Source organism: Chrysoperla carnea, chromosome X, assembly GCF_905475395.1.
Source record: "Chrysoperla carnea chromosome X, inChrCarn1.1, whole genome shotgun sequence".
Lineage (NCBI taxonomy): Eukaryota > Metazoa > Arthropoda > Insecta > Neuroptera > Chrysopidae > Chrysoperla > Chrysoperla carnea.
The window spans coordinates 8765304-8789887 of NC_058342.1; the positions used below are offsets into that span (position 1 = coordinate 8765304).

The 24584-nt window shown below is 30.8% G+C and overlaps 1 protein-coding gene across 1 annotated transcript; it reads right to left on the bottom strand.

Moving 5' to 3' along the window:
- Window positions 1-1050: 1050 nt before the first annotated feature.
- On the bottom strand, window positions 1051-23181 carry LOC123302356 (E3 ubiquitin-protein ligase MSL2). Its single transcript, XM_044885256.1, has 4 exons — window positions 23036-23181; window positions 22336-22979; window positions 9919-10356; window positions 1051-1941 (listed from the first exon to the last, which is right to left on the bottom strand). Exons 1-4 carry the CDS (start codon window positions 23043-23045, stop codon window positions 1684-1686), a joined length of 1350 nt encoding a protein of 449 aa, XP_044741191.1. The 5' UTR covers window positions 23046-23181; the 3' UTR covers window positions 1051-1683.
- Between the last annotated feature and the right edge of the window lie 1403 nt (window positions 23182-24584).

Below are 24584 nucleotides of genomic sequence, written 5' to 3' on the forward strand. Positions count from 1 at the left end.
ATTACACTGGTCTACAGGGGCAAAGTATTCAAAATAATTTGAACAAATTTCTACCTAATTACCCATGCTGAATACAAATTGACAAGTAAAAGTGATTTATTAGTTTAAGTTTTTTCCATACTTGACATATTCCGAATTTAATGGTTCCAACCTCACTGAACTTGATAATGCTATAAATAAAAAAAAAATAGATAAAACCGTTCTGTTGCGAATTAAGTATGATGAACACCAATAGCAAATCTGTGGGAATTTGAAAGCCGTAGCTCTGCTGTTTGGATTACAATTCGGCTATACGAAATTTTGTTGCTTTATTTGCGAATGGGATAATCGTGATAGAAAAAAGCATTCTAAAAAAAGTTATGGCCTCATCGTCAGACACTTCAATCTGTACAAAAAAAAATGTTAAAAATGGCCTTTTAGTTAACCCAAAATAAATGTTACTTCCGCCACTGCATATTAAACCAGGACTGATGAAAAATTTCGTAAAAGCAATGAACAAAAATGCAGTTGCTTTTCAATACCTTCATCAGAAATTTCCAAAATAATGTGACGATAAGGCAAAGGAAGGTAAATTCGTAGGTCTACAAATAAAAATTTCTTTAAAGATGATAACTTTGACTCGGTTCTAGAAGATACAGAAAAAAAAAGCCTGGGATGATTTTCGCCTTATTAGAAAAAAGTTCTTAGGAAATAAGAGGAGTGCCAAATATGCTGAACTTATAGAAAACATGTTATCATTCCAAAAATTGGGTTGAAACATGTCTTTGAAAATCCACTTTTTACATTATCATTTGGACTTCTTTCCGGATAATTGCCCATCAGGATATCGCAAACTTGGAAAAACGATATCAACGCGATTGGAACGTTTCAATATCACGTTCAAATTCCACTTATGATTAAAAAACTATATAATTTCTGTAAATTTATTCAAAAATAATTTTTTTTTTTCTAAAAACTTATTTTTGTATTCACTACAGAAATACTTTGAAGACTGAAGAATACTTTTTTGAAGTACAAATTTGTAGACCAGTGTTATTGAACATACACAGAGCTCTGTAGCCCAATAATTAACGATGCGAGATATTTATCATTATTTATGGATATTTTCGATAGAATGACCTTCGTCAATTTTTCTAAGGCGAAGAGTAACAAAGTACTGACCTAAATTCAAGTAGATGATAAAAAAAACCACCTTATTCTGTTGTTTTTTTCATAGTTTTAGGACTCAATGTTGTTCGATAAAATTCAAAGAAGTGAAAGTATTGTATACCAACATACATTATACACCAAAAAGAGCAGATCTAGATAAAGCTCCTGAAGCGAGCCAAGATAAGGTTTTCTGAGTGGATGTTGCACTACGATAATATACTTAAAGAACTGGCTCATGTCTTCAGGATTCAGGAAAACTGCAGATGAAACTTGACGATCCTGGATTCATTGAGAACTATTGTTTGCCTCTCTATCCTGCATCGTTTTAACATGGATGCTGCCAGAAAATAAGTCAGTACATTGGCACCATGTGTCGGACTAGTTCCTTGAATAAAATATTAACGACGTAAACTAATACTTTGTTGAAACCAATTATAATCCAAGAATATGCTATCACAGTTGGAATTGTTATAATTAATTGAAAATTTATTAATTGTGACGAAAATAATCCTCAATAGGATTCATCCAAGGATGTCATATATCTAAATCTAGATCACTGTTTTCGCCTTCTCCTAATATATCAGAAGTTTCATCACCCATTAATATTGCTGAAGGTACCGTTGAACTAATTTGATTTAAATCACCAGAATATAAACCAACCACTTTTAAATTTGGTGTAGAAAATGATATTGTATTTAACGATATTGGATCTGGTTCAATATCCACTTGTACTTTTGGTGTATCAGGATAATGTATATGTAAATTTTGAGTTGCTGGTATATGTGGCCGAACCTGAAACAAAATAAAAATAAATAAATATATTTGCACACAATAAAGCAAGAAAACGTTCTTTCAATTTCTTATAATCAGCCAGTCATATCGAACATTAAAATCGCAAGAAAACAGCTAGTTCTGATTTTTTAATATATCCAAATTTGCAGCGTCAAAAGACCTATGCTAACTTTGTAGGACTCGAAAAATCCTATGAGCCAAGTTGGCATCCCAAAAGAAAAAAAAGTATTGCCAGACTTTATCGACCAAGTTACATTTTTGCAATCGGTCTCATAGGGTTGTCATAGACTATAATTTTACGGATTTGATTGCCGCTTTTAACAAGGTTTAGACTGGTAGTCGATAAAACAAATAATTTTGCGATTCGCTTCCGGACTATTGTGGCTGTATATGATTTATCCAGTGCGAGAACTAAACAGAGCAAATTGGCAAAGAATGCAATTTTCTCCTTTTTTGGATTTTTAAGATTTGTAAGTGATGGCCTAAAGGCATCGTTCTTTGCATATATTAAAGCTAATTACATTTGGTATAACATCTTTTCCTATGATTTCACCCATAATATGAATATTTTCCCCGATATCAGAATCGAAAATAGACCAAGTATTAAAATTTCACTTTTTTCGAAAAAAATTGCCAATTTTTGAAGAGCTGTATCTCGGTCAGTATTGAACTTACAGAGTTGCTTTTGATCTCAAATTGTAGCAGTTTTCTTCTGCGAAATTACCACTTTCACAGGGTCTTTCGAAGCTACAAACTAGGATATACGTTACTGGTAGTAGTACTAACAGCATAAAAAAAAAGAACTAGCCGTTTTCTTGCGATTTTAGCGATTTTTAGTATAAGATAAGACTGGCCTATAGATTTAGATTCAAAACATAGAAATACCTAAATGAAACATAAAAATCATTTTTACGACTAAAATTTTATCTCAATATTTTCATTGTTAATAAAGCATTTCAAATCATTCGGATGCATTTTATTACATATTTTAAAATATTTGAAATTTTTATTCTAGCTAAACAACAACGTAATTTATAAAACGTTTTCAAAAAATGATGCGAGTTGTCCTGGAGCTAATCTCTGTCATGCATAATAGTTGTAGGTTCTAAAACAAATCTTATCCTATTTTCTTTAAATGAATTTTCTTTTCCATTATATTAGGATTAGGTGAGTTCAAAAATTTAATTGATATCATTGTTTCTCAGCCTTGAAACAGGCCTTCTTGGAGCTTTTTAAACATTTAAATGTATAAAATAACTCGGAAACGGAAATTTCCTAAAGAGACTTATAAAAAGTATAATTTATCGCAGTTCAATATTCGTATTGTATCCGCTTCCAATGATTGGAAACGGATACAATACGAAATACATGTGAGAAATCATTTCTTAGAAAAACTGTCTTTTTGTGGAAAATCATTACTTGTCATTACTCATATTACAAATGCGAAAGTAACTCTGTTTGTCTATCTAATGTATATATGTTGTTACGCAATCACGCCTAAACTACGAAACTATTTTAATGATTTTAATGAAATATGGTTAAACGCACTATAATCAATATGTCCAGTTCTAGATGAGATAAAATAAATCGGCTGGCGCCAAATGTTGGGCCATTGCTCTAACAACGTATAAAATTTAGCCATCCTAAAAAAATTATAGCCTGAAAAATTTACCACTTCTTCGAAGTCCGAATTTTTCAAGGTTAGCTCAGAAGTTGAAATATTGACCAAAACTACAATGGATATTGATATTGATAATTACTTGGTTATAGTTACCTAAATCTACAAAATCTATTTTGATTTTTTCAATAACTGATTTTTCCAAACTAAAACAAAACTCAAATTTACGATTTTTCGGAAATGGTTGATTTTAACGCCGGAAGTGGAGAGAGTCAAAAAACAAAATCGAAATTAAACAACATAAAAACCGCGGCTCTACATATTATTTCTCTACCGCGGTACTACATATCTCTCGCGGTGTACATATTATTTATAGAGTCAACCTTCTATTCGAAAAAATCATTCAAAAAAACGGTAAAAAAAATGGCGTTGTGTGAAAAATGCAGCAGTTTTTTGACAATATCTCCTTATCGAGTCAATTTACGAGGAAAATATATGTATACATAATTCAACCTCAGAAAATTTCCTACAATTTAAGTCATTACAATTTCCTGCAAAAAAATCAATAGTTTCTGCGTACGAGCGCCGATTAGATTGAGTGAAAGATTATACATTTTGATTCGAGTATTTAACGTTAAATAACTGAAAAATTGGACGTTTTTTGAAAAGAGTATATCATACACTTTTAAGAATAATATAAAAACCTGAAAATGAAAAAAAAATCAAATCATTTGAACGAAAATTAACGGAGTTATAATGAGAAGATGCTTTCTCGTACCTTTTTTAATGTTTTATTCAGCACAAAAACTGATGCATTTACGCGCGATCTAAAATTAATGTTTGCTGCCTTCCAATTTATTTTAATTAGATACATACTGGAGTAAATCTAAGCAAAACAAGTGAAAACAAACAATTGACTGAGTTAATTGTTGAAATACTATGTATAGACAGTGTTGATGAAGCAATCGTTTGTTTTTTGACGTCACGTTAATAAAAAAAGATATCCACTTTTAAATAGCTACACACACACTGATATTCCCATATTAATGTATACTATAAAATTTACACCTAATAAGCGCCCTCGTGGGTAAACAGTGATGTTTACAAAAAAATGTTTCAAACAAAAGTTGTTTATTTTTTTTATAAAGAACATTTTTACATTTAAGCTTTTGCTCTATCTCTAACGGTTTACAAGATGGGTCCTACGGACCCAAGACCCAATTGACCCATATTGCTCATTTACGAACTTGACCTCAGTTTTTAGGTCCTGAGTGCGCTATAAAAATTTCATCTTGATATCTCTTTTCGTTTTTGAGTTATCGTGTCCACAGACGGACGGACGGACAACCGGAAATGGACTAATTAGGTAATTCTATGAACACCTATACCAAAATTTTTTTCGTAGCATGAATATTTTTAGGCGATACAAACTTTGGACTAAACTTAATATACTATGTATATTTCATATATACTCCGGGAAAGTAAAAAATTTAAAAAAATACTTATTTTGATGTGAAAAGAAAAACCCCCAAGTTACGCTGCTCGAACTTTTAATCCATACACAAGGCGTAATTTCACTCTACTAACAAGTTTTTACACAAAGTTTTCGAAATATTGCAAATTAAATGCAAAAAATTTTTTGAAAAAAACGAAAAAATTGTCTTTATCGTTAAACAACTCGAAAAATAATAAAGTTACAAAAAAAGTTTAGAAGGAAAAAATTTAGCTCTTTTTCCGCTGAATATTTTACCATTTTAATTTGCAATATTTAAAAAAATATATATCCGAAACTGCTAGTACTTTTGAGCATGTTGTCAGTACCTTAATAAAGTAAATTGGAAAGTGGCAAGCATTAATTTTAGTTCCCATGGTAAATTCATCAGTTCTTGTGCTGAATAAAATATAAAAAAATGGTACGGGAAATTTTGTTTTCATTATAGCTCCGTTAATTTTCGTGCAAATGACTTGAAACTTTTTCATTTTCAAGGTTTTATTATAGTACTTTAAAAATTGTTAAAATTACTTTTTTTAAAAAACGTCCAATTTTTGAGTTATTCAACGTTAAATACTCCGAAATATACTTAAAGAGCACTTTTTGCTTAGATTTCATCACTCTATCGATTCCCGTTGGCATTTTCAACATATATTTTTCTATGTAATTGAAGTTTAGACTAGTTATTAACTGGAATAAATTTTACGTCCGTCCACTAATTTCGTTTAAAAATGATTCCTTATTATGCCCTTAACAAATACCTATGGAGGTATTTTACGATTGAGAGGGCTCATCACCCCCTCAGGCTGCTCTGAAAATTAAAAAAAACAAAAAAAAAAAACCTGAAAGTTAAAACTGAAAAAAAATTTTTCCGCCCGTCCACTAATTTGGTTAAAAAATGATTCCTTATTATGTCCTGAATAAATAATTATACAGGCATTTTTCGATTGAGAGGGGCCATCACCCCCAAAGGCCACTTTGAAAATTTTTTATGTGAACATTTTTTAAGTTTTTGAACTTATTTAGTTCTTATAAGTGGAATTTGTAATTTTTGAATTAATACAGAGTTTTTTAAGTGAGATTTTGTTCTTTTTGAATTAATTCAGAGTTTTTTTAATTGAAGTTGTAAAATCTGTGAAAAGCATTGTTTTGTTGTGTATAGCAAGGTAACAAATTTAGTATTACGAATTCAACATAGAGAAATCAAAATTTTGTATTTATTCGTAGTATGAGTTTTTTTTAATTATTTTACTGAAAAAAATATGTAACTTCCGACAGTTAGTATTTTTCATTAAGTAACATTATGTTTGTTGTGTATATATTAATTATATTAGAACACGAATAACAATCCCAAAGTTGTATGGAACATTATAAAAAATGAAACTTTAAACATATCTAGGGGCATTAAACACATAAGTATAAATAATATTGAAATATGCGACCCTATGTCCATGGTCGACACTTTAAATGAGTGTTTTATTAATTTGGGCTCTGCTATTGGTCAGGATAATAACGCCAAAAACATAATTGAAATAAAAAATTTTGAAAAAACTATTTTTATTGATGAAATCGATTCCCGTGACATAGAACAAATTATTGGAAATATGAAATCCAAAGACTCCATGGACTACTTAGGCATTTCCAGTAATGTTTTAAAATCGGTTTCAAAAACCTTATTGGCTCCTTTAGTCGAAATTGTTAATTGTATGTTAAGGGAGGGAATCTTTCCTGATCGTGGCAAATTAGCACGAATAGTACCCCTTCAAAAGAAACCCAATAACATGGATGTCAGTAATTTTCGTCCGATATCATGTTTACCTATCTTCAGCAAAGTTCTAGAGAGAGTTATATTTAATAAAATTTCAAATTTTCTAACTCGGTTCAACATATTGACACCCGATCAATTTGGATATCGAGAGAATACAAGAACTACAAATGCAATTTTTGACGTCACGGATCATCATTCACGAAAATTAATGAAGGTTTTAAAGTAGCCTCTTTATTTTTTGATCTTTCTAAAGCCTTCGATCGCGTGAATCATAATTTACTCCTCTCCAAAATTTATGCATATGGTATTCGTGGCCAATGTTATAAACTTATAGTCATATTTATCTAATAGAGCTCAATTTATTGAATTAAACATAGACGGAAATACTTTCAAGTCAAGTTGAGATGCAATCAGGTCTGGGGTCCCACAAGGGTCTATTCTTGGGCCATTGCTGTTTCTCCTATTTATTAATGACTTACCAAATTCATTTAGTAAATTATTTTGTAAAGTTGCACTCTTTGCCGATGATACGACCATCGTTGTTTCACATAAAGATACCAATGAGCTTATGAAAGTCATTAACAATGTACTGGAATTAATGGACAACTGGTTCCATGAAAACGATTTGCTTCTAAATCGTAACAAAACAGCAATTGTGTGTTTTGGTGGTGGAGTCACCTTTACGCATAATCTGTTTGTAAGTAAAACGACATTTCTAGGAGTTGAAATAGATTCAGGAATGAATTGGAAATCTCATATTGACACCTTATGTGTAAAATTGAGCAGAGTGTGCTTTCAATTAAGAGCGTTAAGATCAAGAGTTGACCAAAAGACACTACTGTCAGTTTACTATGCAAATTTTGCTTCAATTATGACATATGGCATAGTAATATGGGGTGCTTCAGTAAATGCCTCAAAAATATTTAAAATACAAAAGAGAGCAATTAGAATCATTTTTAACTTAAAAAGAACTGAAAGTTGTAAAATATTCTTTCTGAACAACAGAATACTGACATTTCACTCTCATTATATTTTTGAAATCTACAAATTTTTTATCCAAAAGAAAAATGTGTTCGAAATTAATATAAATCAGGGCAATCGTTATATGATTCGAAATCCATCTGAATATGTTAATCCCAGGTGTAAATATTCATTTTTTTTAAAAAATACGAGGTATCTTGCAATTCTTTTTTATGGTAAAATCAGTAAAGGGTCAACCGTTAATGACATTATGAGAGATAATAGAATGGCTCCGATCAATGCAGTTCGTAGGTACCTGCAACAGCAGTGTTTCTATTCATTGGAGGAAGGACTAAAAAGTAATTTTTAAACTTAATATATGTATTAAGTAATTGTATTTATAATTTTTAATTTCTGACACTTTCCGTGTTGATCTTTAATCACCGGAATTCGATAATTTTATATTAATTTATTTATTTTTTAATTAAATGACATTTACCGTGGAAATTTTTTATACACCGGTAATCAATTTTTTTTCTTTTTTATTATATAACATTTACCGTGGAAACTTTTTATACACCGGTAATCAATTTTTTTTTTCTTTTTTATTATATAATATGGTACCGTGGAAATTTTTATACACCGGTATCAATATTTATTTTTTTTATAATATTTGACACTTTCCGGTAGATTTTTTTTATCACCGGAAAAACAAATTTAATTCATATATTGTTTTTTGTTTTTTGGTAAACAAATTTCATAATTATTTATTTTAGACATTCTTACTTTTAAGGATGTCAGCTATCCTACTCGTGAGTTTTTGATGGTTTTCCACGATGTTTAAGGTGAATACCGGGATAGTCTACGAAAAGTCGGCCATCACCGCATTATCTTTAATTATTATAATTTTTTTTTTTTTTTTTTTTTTTTTTGACGAATTCTATGTACATTGTATATCGAAAGAGAACGAATAAAATATTATTATTATTATTATTACATTTTCAGAATAAACTTTAGGTTTTTTGAAGTGGGCTCCGAAGGGGTCTTCCGCCCACTTTATCGTAAAATTCTTCATAAATTATTTCTTCAGGACATAATAAAGAATCATATTATATCTAAATTAGTGGACGAACGGAAAAAAAATTTTCAGTTAAAACTTAAAGGTTTTTTTAATAGTGCTCAAAGTGGCCTAGAGGGGTGTTGGGCCCTCTCAATCGTAAAATGCCTTAATAGTTATTCATAAAGGAATTATTATTCACTAAGGAATAACTTTTTAACCCAATTAGTAGACGGGCGAAAAAAAATTTTTCAGTTGTAACCATGTTTTTTTTTTTTTTTTTTTAATTTTCAAAGTGGCTTAAGGAGGCTCCCTCACCAGTAATAGAAAAAATAAATTAGTAGAAAATGATCCAAATTTTTTGTATGTTGTAGTTAACGATACATATTATTAAATCAAAAAAAAATTTGGGTATCTTATCGATCAATTAAGAGAGTTTTTATTAATTAAAAATACATTAAATAACATACCATCCTCATATCATGCTATGTTATTTAGTGTATTTTTAATTAATTAATTACTCTTTTTAATTATTACTGGTGAGGGAACTTCCTTAAGGCGGTGATGGACCCTCTCAATCGTAAAATGTCTCTATAGTTTTTTGTTAAGGACGTAATAAAGAATCATTTTTTAACGGAATTAGTAGAGGGACGCAAAATTTTTTAAAAATTATTTTTAGTTAATAGTCGAATAGTATTTTTCTACCCTCTAGAAGAGATCGTTACACTTTGCGACGAAACTTTTTTATTTATAAAAAAAATGGTCTGGGCATAAATTTTAAGAATTTTTGTTTGTTTTAATTTTGTATTTAGATTTATTTCCCTGTAAAATGATTTGAAAAGTAGATATCGTGCAAAAACCACTTTTCGACAGCATTTTTTAAAAATGGCGTCACAAGCGGCAATAATACGAGGTAGCATAGTGGAAATTCGATAAGAGCACTTCAAAATCTACAAAATCGCTACTTTTAAAACTCCTGGAAAACTTTCCAGGTAACCACTTTTTTTTAACCAAATGATTAGAGTATATAATCAACGAAAGTATTTTTACAACTAATTACTTAAATAAAAACTAAACAGTACCTTCACTCCATCGGCTCTGTGTGGATTCCGACATCCTCGGCATCGACATTCCAAGCAAGCTTTACCATCCACATAGCATGGACATCGTTGACCACAACATGTTAACTTTCCTGGTGTTGGAGTAGCATTCCCACAACGGCAACCTTTCCGTCTCACTTGTACCGAACGACTAGATCCTCTATTTGCAGCTGGTTTCTTAAAACTGGTATTAATTGGTGTACACGTTGATGATGTAATTTCATTCATGTAGAAATTATTTGTTGTTACATCATCATTATTGCAAACTTGGTTGTTAATAACATTATTTGATGTTCCAGTAACTACATTTCTTTTGAAGTTGAGTATTTTGTTTGAAGGAATTGAATAATTTTGTATGTTTACTAAAGATGTGTTTGTATTTACTGTGGGCCGTGTTGTAAATAAAACATCCAAACTGTCCTGTGAACATTAGTAATAATTTTATAAGTAACACGTTTTTTGAAGGTCGAGAAAGTGGCTCAAATGATTTTTTATGTTCTAAAAAAAATACCACATGATCGAGGAAATAAAACCGAAAAAAATCTGGTCCAGGAATCGATTCCACGCTAGTAGATTTTTATGGGAGCCGGTGAAAAACGTTTCCCAGAGTGTTCTAAAAAAATCATATCCATCCGAATTTGTGTTTTTCGATTTACGCTCATAAAGTGGGACAGAAGTATTTAATTATTTATTTATTTACGGGTAATACCCAGTTACAAATTTAAATATACAATAGTTACTAAAATTATAAACAATATGATGGCTTTAACAGCGTAGAATAATAAAATAACACAAATGAAGGTAATAGAACAAATGAAGGTATTAAAATTTTGAAAAAAGAAATAAAATACATATAATAGTAACAACAATAAGAAAATAACAATAATAACAATTTAAAAAAAATTATTATTTATAATTTTTTGAATAACTCCATATTCAAGTAAAGGGTGGACCATAGATTTGTAAAGGAAGATTAAGGGATATGTGGAAGAAAAGCGAAGAGTACTTTTGTTTATAAAATCTAGGGTTTGGTTAGCTTTTTTAACTACGGATGAGACATGTGTTTTAAAGGATAAATCATGGTTGAAAATAATTCCTAAATCTTTTATTGATTGCTCTCTGCCTAAGGGTATATTCTGTAATTTGTATTCAAAAAATAATAGAGCGTTAATTTTATAAAATGATACGACTTTACACCTATTTATATTGAGAGACATATTATTGATATGATACCACTTTTCAATCACACTGAATGCGTTCTGAAGATTTAAGCAGTCATTGGTATTTTCTATTTTAGTATATATTTTAAGGTCGCGAAAAGCGCAGCATTAACAGATGGAAGGAAAGAGATAATATCATTTATGAAGATTTTAAAAAGAAATGGACCAAGAAGAGACCCCTGTGGTACTCCACAAGGAACCGAATATTTTTTTGAGATTGCTGAAGATAATTTGACTGATTGTGATCTGCCTCTTAAGTATGATAAAAACCAGTTTAAAAGGGAACCATGTATACCCTTACTGGCAAGTTTGTTTGTAAGAATGCGATGATCAACTAAATCAAATGCTTTTGAGAAATCTAGGTAAATGGTGTCAACTTGTTTCTGAGATGCAAAAGCCTCTACTACATATTGTTGAAATATTAATAAATTTGTACATGTTGAGCGACCTGTGTAAAAACCCTGTTGCTCAAAAATAATCTCAGCGTCAATAATTTGCTGAATTTTGCTTAATACCAATGCCAACAAATATTTTTGCGATAGTGGGCTGAATACATATAGGTCTATAGTTAGTAACATCAGATTTGTCGCCCGATTTATAAATAGGTTTTACGTAACTATATTTAAGAATGGTAGGAAAGACACCAAGAGTTAGGGAATTATTAAACAGCACAGTCAGGATAGAAGCAAGGGAGGAGGCACAAGACTTCAACAAAACTGGAGGAATATTGTCAGGACCAGGACTTTTTTTACATTTGACAAAAATCAATTGTTTTTGGACATCGTCTATTTCAAATTTGAACTGTGATAAGTTAATTGAGTTAAAAGATAAACATTGATTGTGTAAATTGTGTGAGTTATTGCTACGATTATAATTGTTATACACTGAGGAGAAGAATTCTGCAAACAGATTTACAATGCCATTGTTATCATTTGAAAATTCACCATTCAAACGAACAAGACTAGGCTAATCATCGGATTTTTTTAAAGTAGTAAAATAAATGATTGCCCTTAAAAATTAATGATTGACTCAGAACTGCACATAGAAGATTCGATATCACTAATGTATGAAGAATATCATTTTTTAGTTAACTACTACACTGACTTCGCAACACTTGGAATTGGAAATAGTCACTGAGAAGATGAGACTCTTTGTACACTTTATGGGCAATCTTTTTATTTTTTACCATAGTGATTAGTTCTTTTGAAAAACAACGTGGGAACGAGGAATTGAAGATTTTTTTAAATGGTGTGTGTTTAGATATAAATAGTTTTAACACATTATAAAACTCATCGAAAGCAGTGTCCACACTAGATATACCAAATAAACTACTCCAGTCATATTCGGAAATATCTTTGGATAGGGATGTATAATCACAGTTATTGAAATCGTAGTCTAGATTAGATTGGTTTACAGAAGCAGTATCACAGTTGTAAGTATAAGTAAACTCCAACGATGGGTGGTAGCCTTCAGTCTTGAAAATTGGATCATTAGCTTCGTTCACTTCAATATACTTATTCATAGAAAATACTAGATCTAAGAATTTATTATTGCTGTTCCTTATGTTATTTATTTAAAACATCTGAACGTATGTGTACGTATCAAAAATTGATCTTCCTGCTTTAGGAAGTAATTCGGCGGAAAAGTCCATCTCATGCACATTTGATCACACAGTGGAGGGTATGTTGAAACTTGAAATCAGCCTCATTGAGCCACTGAGCCTCTATAAAAACTATTCCAATATAAAGAGTATGATTGTTTATCAGAACAAAGATTGTTTGTTTCTACCTTTTCTTCTTCAATGTCGGCTAATTGTTTTTAATGTCACTGAGAATAATTTACTTTAAAAGAGAAAAGAGAATCACAATTTTTAAGTAGCGATACAAAATCGCAAAACTAAATTCACTATCACTAACAAATTTATTAATAAACAATAATTAACAATAATCACTATTAATAAACAATAATTTAAAATTTAATTTGTTTATTCAATCACCATTCGTATTCTACTTGCGGACACCACCTTCTATTTATCTAACATTTACCAAAACTAGTGGATTTTATATTTTGGACGATTCTTAACACTTTTTTTCTTTATTTAGCCTCACTCTTTCGAGATATAATAGAACAAGAGGGACATGCAAGTTTTACTTTCGAACAAGTACGTGAGTTTTCTGTATCGGAAAATGAAGATTAAAAGTTACTTTAACAAATTCCGGATCATCAGCCAGGCAACCGGAGACCGTATGTCTGGGCGGAGAGCCAAAGATGCAAAGGCACGCGAATGATGTTCTGTTAGAATGTTAACAGAGATGTTAAAAAGGTTTGCCAAAACATCAGCCAGGTAGCCGGGGACCATAACTCTGAGTGAAAAGTCAAACATGTAAAAAAAAAATTTTTTGCAATGAACAGGTACGTTGCTGATGTTTTGTCAGAATGTTAACAGAGATGTTAAAAGCAGTTTGCCAAAACATGGCTGATGTTTTGGCAAACTTTTTTCAACATATCGAATAAGGCCAAAAAAAATTCGTTGAATTTACTAAAGCTGATCATTTGAGGATTGGTTATAGTAGTTGTATACACACACATACTGCGGTCAGTAAAGCGAACGATAGAACAGGGGTCAGATATATGCTATCGAAACGGTTACGATTTCCGTGGTATTTAAATCAATTTAATAAAGCTGATAATTGTTATACAGATTGTATATTGCATATAAATAATAGTTATGACATTCAGTCAGTTAAATATTAGAATAGGGCTGATCAGTCAGAATTTATGTATGTACACTAAATAAATAATATTCATTTATGATTGCCGTGGTATTTAAATGAATATACTAAAGCTGAAAATTGTTATACAATTGTATATTGCATATAGTTAACAGTTATGACTGTCAGTCAGTTAAATGTTAGAACAGGGCTGGTCAGTCAGCTCTTACGAATGTACAATAAATAAATAAGTTATGATTGGCGTGGTATTTAAGTGAATTTATTATAGATGAAAATTGTTAGAGATTGTATATTGCATATAAATAACAGTCATGTCAATTAGTATAATAACTATTTTTTATATATCTATTCGAAAGATCATAGTTCCCTTCGTAGAGAAAAAAAATTAGATTTATGCCAGGAGAAAAAAAAGGTAAATTAGAACAGAAAATAAATGATTGTTAGTCTTAATCCCTAAAAAATCTCATTTAAATTGATTCAACTCACCACTTCCACCGATCCCGATATACCCTCCTTAGATGAAAGACTTAGATCTTCATTTGAAAGAAATGGCATCTTTAAATACGTTTTATTGTCTATTGAAATGTTACATTTTTTGGCTTTAAGTCCGAGAACGCAATTTTATTTTTTGGTTGTAAAGAGGGGGCTAGTATATAGTTGAACCCATCTTTGTGGAGTCGCAACCATTGCTCCCAACCCCCTTCTTGTAAAAAAGGGTACGAAGGGTTTTTACGTTTTATCGACCAAAACTATTCATCGCAAATAAAGTTTTTTTTTTATTTTTGGTTGCAAATTAAATTCTATACAATTTTGGTTCTGTAACTGTTAGTAATAAAACCAAAAATTACAAAGTTATTAAATACAAGCGAAAGCAAACAATCAACTGAGTTAATTGTTGAACTACCATGTAGAGACAGTGTTGATTACGCACTCGTTTATTTTTTTATGTCATGAAAGTAAAGAAAGATCACTCTTAGATAACCGCTGTCAAGTATATATAATGCGGCTGTGGTGTCACACACACATAACTGATATTCTTATGTAATACATACTATGATATTCTAACCTGCACCCTCACGTGTAAACAGTGATGTTTACGAAAAAATGTTTCAAACAAAAGTTGTTAATTTTTTATAAGGAACATGTTTTATTTTTGAACTTTTGTTCTATCTCTAACGGTTTAAAAGATGCAAGATCCAATTACCTATGTTGCTCTTTTACGAACTCCGCTCTTTTTTTTATGTCCTGAGCATGCTATAAAGATTTCAGCTTGATATATTTTTTCTTTTTTGAGTTATCGTGTTGTCGGGCGGACAGACAGGCAACCGGAAATGGACTAATTACATGATTTGGTGAACACCTATACCAAAATTATGATGATGTTCGTAGCATCAATATTTTTTTTAAGCGATACAAATTTGGTACTAAACTTAGTATAACCTTGATATATTTCATATATACATGGTATTAAAATAGATAAAAATTTGGGAACAAATTTTCTTTTAATCGTTATAGCTTTTATTCTAGTCAGTTTACAAAACAATGCATCACAGTATTTTGATTTTACGTCGAAAGTGCCTTATATACTTCTGTCCAAAACCCAATAGTTCAGAAGTTATGGGCACTATTAAATTTAACCAATAAAGTAAAGACATTGTCGAATAAAGTAGTTTTATGTTTTTATTATTTTATTAATTACAAAATTTCTACAAAAACTATAGCTGATGTAATTTTGCACCTGTTCGTATTTTATTCAACTTTCTAGCATCAAAAATGGCTTAGATATGTCACTTTTTACGATAAGTACTTTTTTAAATGTTAAAATACTATGATTTTAGATATTATTACTTATCGTAAAAAGTGACATATCTCAGCCAATTTTGATGCTATAAAGTTGAATAAAAAACGAACAGATGCAGAATTACATCATCTATAGCTATTTTATTGTCTATTAATAAAACATTAAACTGCTTTACCCAGCAATGTCTTTATTGGTTAAATTCAATAGTTCCCATACCTCCTCAACTATTGAATTTTGGACAAAAGTCCAAAAGGCACTTTCGACTTAAAATTGGTCAGAGAATACACTCTTAAGCTATGGAAATAGAGTCACGGGTACCCTATATTTAATATGAATGATTGGGCATGGGTTTTCATCATATCTACATTATTTCTATATTGATATTAATAATAATAGATAATGTGCGTAGATTATGCCCACTGGGGGTACCACGTAAAAATACGCGCCTACAGAATCTGCCTCTTAAATGGCAAGGAACAGTCAATAACTAATTATCAACAAAAATGCAATGTCAATCATTAAAATGTTTTTTATAAAAATAATTTACAGTGTAGGCGCTGAGTGGGTTTCGTGTTCTTTTTCAGGTCTCACTGAACAAGAATTTTATTTCGGCGTATTTTGCCCCGCTGAATCCGAATTTTCAATTTGAAAATCGCTCAAAGCGGGGAGAAATTTGTTATTAACAAATTAATTTTTTATACGGCCATAGCTCCTGAACTATTGAAAATTTACCAAAACAATTTTGTACCATTTTATTCATTATTTATACATTAAAAAAAAGTTTATTTTTTTATACGTCTTTATACGACCAATAGAATCGTTGATATGATTAAAATAGTTAACAAAAACGATATTGCACAAGGTCAGCGCGCAGTGTTCGGACTGTAACGTCCGTAGATTGGCCATTAATTAATATTTTTATTATTTTAAAGGTATGAGTCTCTATTTTAATGGCATGCAAATGAAAACACGTTTTATGCAATAACAACGAGACCAGCCTGATTGTAAGTACTAAGCTTTATCATTTTTCCGGCCCGCTATTAATTTATAAGTTGAAACAGAAGCCTTAGCGAAAGAAAACCCCACATAATTATGTATGCGAAAATTAAAAATTTGTTCTAGTTTAAGATTTTTTTCATATATCTCTATTAAAACTTGAGTTATTGCCACCGAACGCGATTGTATAAATCAATTCTGATTCAATCAAATGAAACATGAAAAAGGGGTGAACGTTGCATCAAGTCATGTATGTTTGTTTTTTTAATATGTTGTTTTCAGTGTAAATGCCATGTTACATCCAAATTTTCGACCTCGGTAAACGACCGGAACATACCGAACAATAAGAAAAATCGAAAAATAAAGATGGTTAAATTTGCAACAATTTTAGATCCAACCGGTTGTAAGACCGATAGTTTCAGAGATACAGCTTTTCTAAGTTTGTAATTTTTCAAGTTATACGATTTTTCGTTAAATTTTATCTTGTAATTCGTTAGAGAACAAAATTATAATGTAAACAAGTGAAAACAAACAATTGACTGAGTAAATTGTTAAAATACCATGTACAGACATTGTTGATTACTCTGTCACATCACACATACATATATGTCACACATATATAATTGATATTCCCATATAATACGTACTATTCAATTTGCTCCTAATTTGCGCTATCACGGGTAAACAGTGATGTTTACGAAAAATGTTTCAAACAAAAGTTGTTAATTTTTGTATAAAGAACATTTAAACTTTTGTTCTATCTCTTACGGTTTACAGGAAACCCAACTGACCTATGCTACTCATTTACGAACTTGACCTCATTTTTTACGTTCTAAGCACGCTTAAAAATTTCAGCTTGATATCTCTTTTCGATTTTGAGTAATCGTGATGACAGACAGACAGACGGGCGGTCGATATGGATTTTATGAACACCTATACCAAAATTTTGTTCATAGTATCAATATTTTTAATCGTTACAAATTTGGGACTAAACCATGTATATTTCATATACATGGTATAAAAATGTTTCTTATAAAGAAAAAAAAAGTTTTGTTTGAAGCATTTTTTGTAGTCTTTTCAGGTCAAAATTGACAAAAACTGAAATTAGGTTTACAATGCAAACAACATTGCTTTACATTGTAAACATATCAAAAAGACAAGAATCAGAATTGATTTCTACATCGCGTTCGGTTGCAATAACTCAAGTTTTAATATAGATATTTGAAAATAAAAAAGATTCTTAATAGTCCCGGAGCTGACCGTAAGAACGCGAGCCGATCAGCGGTACGCATAAAATATATTTTCCCTACTACTACTAACCATAGTCAATAGGATGGGGCTTTAGTGCCTCAACGCAGTGGGCACATATAACATGGGTGCTTTCTTGAAAGTAAAATTTTTGTTGACGAACTGTACCAACTTTGTCCTGCTTGGTAATTACTTTAAAATCTTCTATTCATTGAATAGAACAAAATAATATTTAAGTGCCTCGACGCAACCGGTGATAACACGGTGGCACGGATTTTTCAATGAATTTTCCCGTGTGCACGAACTATACCCATTCCGATCCGCTTAAAACTTTAACCAAATGAAAATTTAAACAATTTTATATACAAAAAAAAATAAGTGCCTCATTAGTTGCGGTTCTATATGCCTGGCAGGACGCCTAACATTTCGCGAGCTCCTATGCTACTATGTAGATAACTCTTCCGTCCGTCCATCCGTCTGTGGTCACGATTACTCAAAAACGAAAAGAGATATCAAGCTGAAATACAGCGTGCTTAGGACGTAAAAAGTGAGGTCAAGTTCGTAAATGAGCAACATGGGTCAATTGGGTCATGGGTCCGTAGTACCCATCTTGTAAACCGTTAGAGATAGAATGAAAGTTTAAATGTAAAAAATGTTCCTTACAAAAAAATAAACAACTTTTGTTTGAAACATTTTTTTGTAAACATCACTGTTTACCCACGAGGGCGTTAATTAGGTACAAATTTTATAGTATGTATGTATTAATATAGGAATATCAAAGTGAATATCTTTTGTTATTTACATGACGTCAAAAAAAAACAAACGATTGCGCATCAACACTTGCGCATTATATGAGAATATCAGTTAAATATGTCAGATATGTATGTACATATGTGAAATGTGACAGAGTTATCAACACTGCCTATACATGGTATTTCAACAATTAACTCAGTCAATTGTTTGTTTTCACTTGTTTAGAGTGCTTTTAATATTTTGCTCAATTAAAAGCCTTATAAAACGATAAAAATTAAAAATCAGTGCTTTTTATGCCGTTGTGGTGAAAATTTGGTACCTTTTGATCAAACTCATTTCGAAAAGGCCAGACGAATGGCAATGTATCGAAAATATAAAAACCATAAATACGGAGACATTGATTTTCCTACAACAATGGAAAACGCTATGTATCATCCTGAGTGTTATGGAAAATTCGTGGTATTGAAAGCAAAATATAAAGAAGAATTTAACATGATGTTACAACGTGAAGGTGTAAGTATGATTTTGAAAATATATGAACTTATTAATTATGATATTATTATTTTCGATAATTACTGGTTCATATTTTACACTGATTGAAGTGTCATAATTAAATAATTCTGAAACTAACTACTTCTTTCATTATTATACCTAAGATATTCGATAATTTTTTAGCTTCCCGATAATGCTGCTGCTGGTAACCTTGAACAACCAGAAAATAGTGGAGCCAGAGGGGTATTAGGCCATAAGCAAAGGGCCTCCATCAGTAGTTCTCATAATGCATATCTGACATAGTTAACTGATATTCTCATATAATGCGCAAGTGTTGATGCGCAATCGTTTGTTTTTTTTTGACGTCATGTAAATAACAAAAGATATTCACTTTGATATTCCTATATTAATACATACATACTATAAAATTTGTACCTAATTAACGCCCTCGTGGGTAAACAGTGATGTTTACAAAAAAATGTTTCAAACAAAAGTTGTTTATTTTTTTGTAAGGAACATTTTTTACATTTAAACTTTCATTCTATCTCTAACGGTTTACAAGATGGGTACTACGGACCCATGACCCAATTGACCCATGTTGCTCATTTACGAACTTGACCTCACTTTTTACGTCCTAAGCACGCTGTATTTCAGCTTGATATCTCTTTTCGTTTTTGAGTAATCGTGACCACAGACGGATGGACGGACGGAAGAGTTATCTACATAGTAGCATAGGAGCTCGCGAAATGTTAGGCGTCCTGCCAGGCATATAGAACCGCAACTAATGAGGCACTTATTTTTTTTTGTATATAAAATTGTTTAAATTTTCATTTGGTTAAAGTTTTAAGCGGATCGGAATGGGTATAGTTCGTGCACACGGGAAAATTCATTGAAAAATCCGTGCCACCGTGTTATCACCGGTTGCGTCGAGGCACTTAAATATTATTTTGTTCTATTCAATGAATAGAAGATTTTAAAGTAATTACCAAGCAGGACAAAGTTGGTACAGTTCGTCAACAAAAATTTTACTTTCAAGAAAGCACCCATGTTATATGTGCCCACTGCGTTGAGGCACTAAAGCCCCATCCTATTGACTATGGTTAGTAGTAGTAGGGAAAATATATTTTATGCGTACCGCTGATCGGCTCGCGTTTTTACGGTCAGCTCCGGGACTATAACCAATTAATCGTGCTTGCTTTGTTGTTATTGCATAAAACTTATTTTTATGAGCATAAAATTAAAATAGGCACTCATACTTTTAAAATGAAAACCTTACAAGTGATTGACAAAAATATTCATTATTGGTCAATCTACGGACGTTACAGTCCGAGCACTGCGCGCCGACCTTGTGCACTATTGTTTTTGTTTAATATTTTAACCATATCTCCAAATGATTCTATTGGTCGCATCAAGACGAATAAAAAAAGAAATGTTATTTTTTCATGTAGAATAAAATGGTAGAAAATTGTATTGGTAAATTTTCAATAGTTTAGGTGCTATGGCCGTATAAGCAATTAATTTGTTTATAAAAAAATTCTTCCCACTTTGAGCGATTTGAAAATTGAAAATTCGGCTTCAGCGGGTCAAAATACTTCGAAATTCACATCTTGTTCAGTGGGGCCTGAAAAGGCACAAGAAACCTACTCAGCGCCTACACTAGTAGAGAGGAACTAGCCTACGTCATACAAAGAACACACCCTCCTGCAAGTTTCAGGTCTTTACGACCAGCGGTTTAAGCTTGCGTTGAACCGTCAGTCATTCAGGACAAAGAATTTTATATGTATAGGGAAAAAATTTTATATTTTATGGAAAAAAATTTCTTTTCAATAAGTATAGACGTGTTTTCAATTACATTGTGGGCTTTATATCAAAGTTTTCTAACTAAAAATCAAACTTAAAACACGCATACTTTTGGTGAAAGTGGATATATGCAATTATTGTTATAGACGTATGTCAATCGAGGTATTAAAAGCTCGAAATTATTTTTAAAAAATCAAGTTTTCATCAAAATAACTTAAGAACAAATTCTTAATTAAAAATTCTTAAGAACAAATAACGCTTAGAATAGTTTCAAATATAAGATCCAATAGTTTTGTTCCTATTTTCATGATTGTTCAGCATGATTAATTATTACGAATTTGTAAGCGCGCTCATGCGCGTAAATTTAAAGACCACACTTTCTGGCTAAACTAACTTTTTTTTCTCATACGAACAGTTTGCGTCCGATCGCGTAAAAATCACATATGTACTTCTAAATTTCGACCTGAAAAGTCTAACAATAAATAGGACTGTTCGAAGCTTTTAATGCCTGAACTTCATCAGATATCATTTTAGCTTTATACAGTAAACATATAAAAGATGAAAAACGGAAATTTATCAAGGTATCGAGGTATACTAAGTTTAGTCCCAAGTTTCTAACGCTTAGAAATATTGATGCTACAAACAAAATTTTGCTACATAAAATAACTTAATTAGTCTATCTGTCGGTTATCCGTCTGAAATATCAAGCTGAAATTTTTATAGCGTGCTCAGGGCGTAAAAAATGAGATCTACTTCGTAAATATACAACAGGTCAATTGGATCTTGGGTCCTTAGGATCCATCTTTTAAACCGTTAGAGATAGAAGAAAAGTTAAAATATAAAAAATTTCCCTTATATAAAAAATAAACAACTTTTGTTTGAAAAATTTTTTCGTAAAATCAAATTAGGACAAAACTTTGGTGTCCATTTTCTTCAAAACTATAAAAGATAGGGAGTTGGAAATTTGCAGGTAGCTTCAACTAGTGGTCATGAAAATTTTACACATTATCGAAAAGAGAAAAAAATTCTACAAATGCTAGTAAATACGGCCGAAATTCCGCTAAGAACTTTTCTAACTTAGAAACAAATAATAAAAGCACTGACATTCAACACTTTCTACACAGGATATTTCAACAATTAACTCAGTCAATTTTTTGTTTTAACTTGTTTATTATTATTTTCACCTGCTCAAAAACCCACATTCGCCCCCAAAAAACCGTGATTTGTCAGTTCCTTCGACTCGTCGTACTCAGGATAAGTTTTTATTTACATTATAGGTACGTGTGTTTTTTTCTTGCAATGATTGGCTTAGAGAGAGGGAGCATTACATTAAAAAAATCATAAATGTTAAAATTACCTGTGATTGCAATGAAGAATCCTCTTGCCCATTTGGCACTGATATTGATGATTTTGTTGTAGTCGCGCTGGAACTTGATAAAGTATACGTCGATGTAGTCGCTAAGGTAACTCGTGAATTTTGGTTTGTAGCTGCTGAACTTACATAAACATACGGTAATATACTATAATCCGTTTGTGATGATAAATTTTTGTAATTATCCGTAAACAATGAAGCTTCACATATTAATTCCATTAAATTTGATGCAGCTGAATCATTCGAATTTAACGCTAAATCAAAAATATTTTTATAAGCAGCTGTTGTCTTAAAATAAACGCACAATTGTTTATAGCAACGTTGAATTGAACGTAATTGCCAGTTTTCACGATATTCCGTGTACACTCGACAACATTGACACGATGGTTTTAATTTTTTCCGACCATTTTGACAAGCCCGGCATACATGATGCTGACAATTACCGCGTGACGGTGTTTGTGGATCCAATGCCAAATTCGAACAAACTGAACATGATAAGGACTGTCGTAAATATGGTACTAACCGGTATAAATCGGTCCATGTAGTTGGATCATCTTTATCAATTTTCATAATTAGTTTACATGTTGATAAATAAAGTGTTATTGCGTTCATTATCGAACTACCGGCAACTGAAAATACATTATTTATTTATGATTATGTTTTTTTTTAACAATAATTTACTTACAATCTTCCATTGACCGTTACTATTCTTATTTAAGCATTCACTATTTATTTTTTCTTAAAAACTTGATTTTTAAACACTTATTAAATTTACAAAGTAAATGGTTTCAAAAGGCACATGTACATAAACCACAAGTTATTTATAAATATAAAAACTCACTAGACATTGAGAGAAAGAAATGAAGCAACCAAATTATATTAACTGACACTGATTGTCTGTCTCTACTTCACAATTTGTTGTACAGTTTGTCAATATGGTTGGTGTGTTTATGGTATTAGTATGCGTTCACATAAGTCTGATGATTGAATAATATGACGCACTGCATTGCAGCTCTTTACACTGCTTTGAAGTAAGAATTTTCTCCTTTTTATTTTATTTCATTGACTATTCTTTTAATTATTTATTTATTTATCAATTTGTCTTGTTTAATTTTTGACGCTCAAATATTTGGCAATTTTGCTCTGGTTCTTGCTATTCTACTTTTAAGTAATGTTTAAATATGCTTAATCTGTGTTGTTAACTCATTAATAGAGTCTGTTTAAGTTTTGAGTATGATGTAAATTGGGGTTCCCTACTTGTATTGACTTATTTCAATTGTATCACATTTCAAAATTGTTATTTTGTATTGTAAATTTATGTACAATTTGGAACAAATAAAACATTATTATTATTATAATAACCAAATATAGATTAATGATTTTTACGTTCTTTAAGGTATTTCTAAAGGCAAGCGCCTAATAATATTTTTACATGAAAAATTTCAAATATTTAGTTTATAACGATATAATGCTTACAAATTTTTTAGCAATATTGACCGTCTCTGTTAGCTTTTCAAAGTTGTTTATAATAATTAATATGAAAAGCATAGTAAACCACACTCTTTTGAAAATATTTTTGAACATGGTCAGTTCGCGTTTTTCCTGCAGAAAATAACTTTGTACCAAAAACTAGATGTGTGTAGATAAACAAATTGGGAATATTTGAGCAAAAATAAGATGTAATTAACGTTTAGTTTACGAAAAGACAATAAACAAAGATTTCTTTTTGACGAATATTTTGTCTAATCCAAAAGTGAATTGTATTAGCGACAACGTTGTTTTTACAGATTATAGATTATAGAGAAATTCTTTGCAATTTTTTTTTTTATTTGCGCTTTATAAATACACCTTTATGTCGCAGTTAATTCATTTTTGAACAATTTTATAATTGTTACTCATAAAAAACAATATAAATAAAATACTTTTCGACAGATGAGCAACATGTGATTGTATGTTACAGCGTTGACAGATTTAATCAATTATTCTATAAGTTTAATTCACTAAAGAACTATTAATATACAGAGCCATCTTTTTTCTCGATCTGAAGTTTAAATTTTGTTTCAGCTATTTAAGACTAAAAAAATTTTTGGTTTAAGCTTTTTATTAGCAAAATCAACATTTTAAAGTATTTTTTCAAATATAGTAGAATACCCTAATAGGGTATATTAACTTACCCCTGACCCTAATGTAAAGTTAATAAAACGAACCTACATATTTCGTGCTACATAAATACA

What these genes read in the sequence shown, in the direction of transcription:
- LOC123302356 (XM_044885256.1), bottom strand. An exon ending in ATTCTTCATTGCAATCACAG is followed by an intron (nt 10,357 to 22,335) that starts GTAATTTTAACA and finishes TAATGTTCACAG; the next exon opens with GACAGTTTGGATGTTTTATT. An exon ending in ACAGAGCCGATGGAGTGAAG is followed by an intron (nt 1,942 to 9,918) that starts GTACTGTTTAGT and finishes ATTTTGTTTCAG; the next exon opens with GTTCGGCCACATATACCAGC.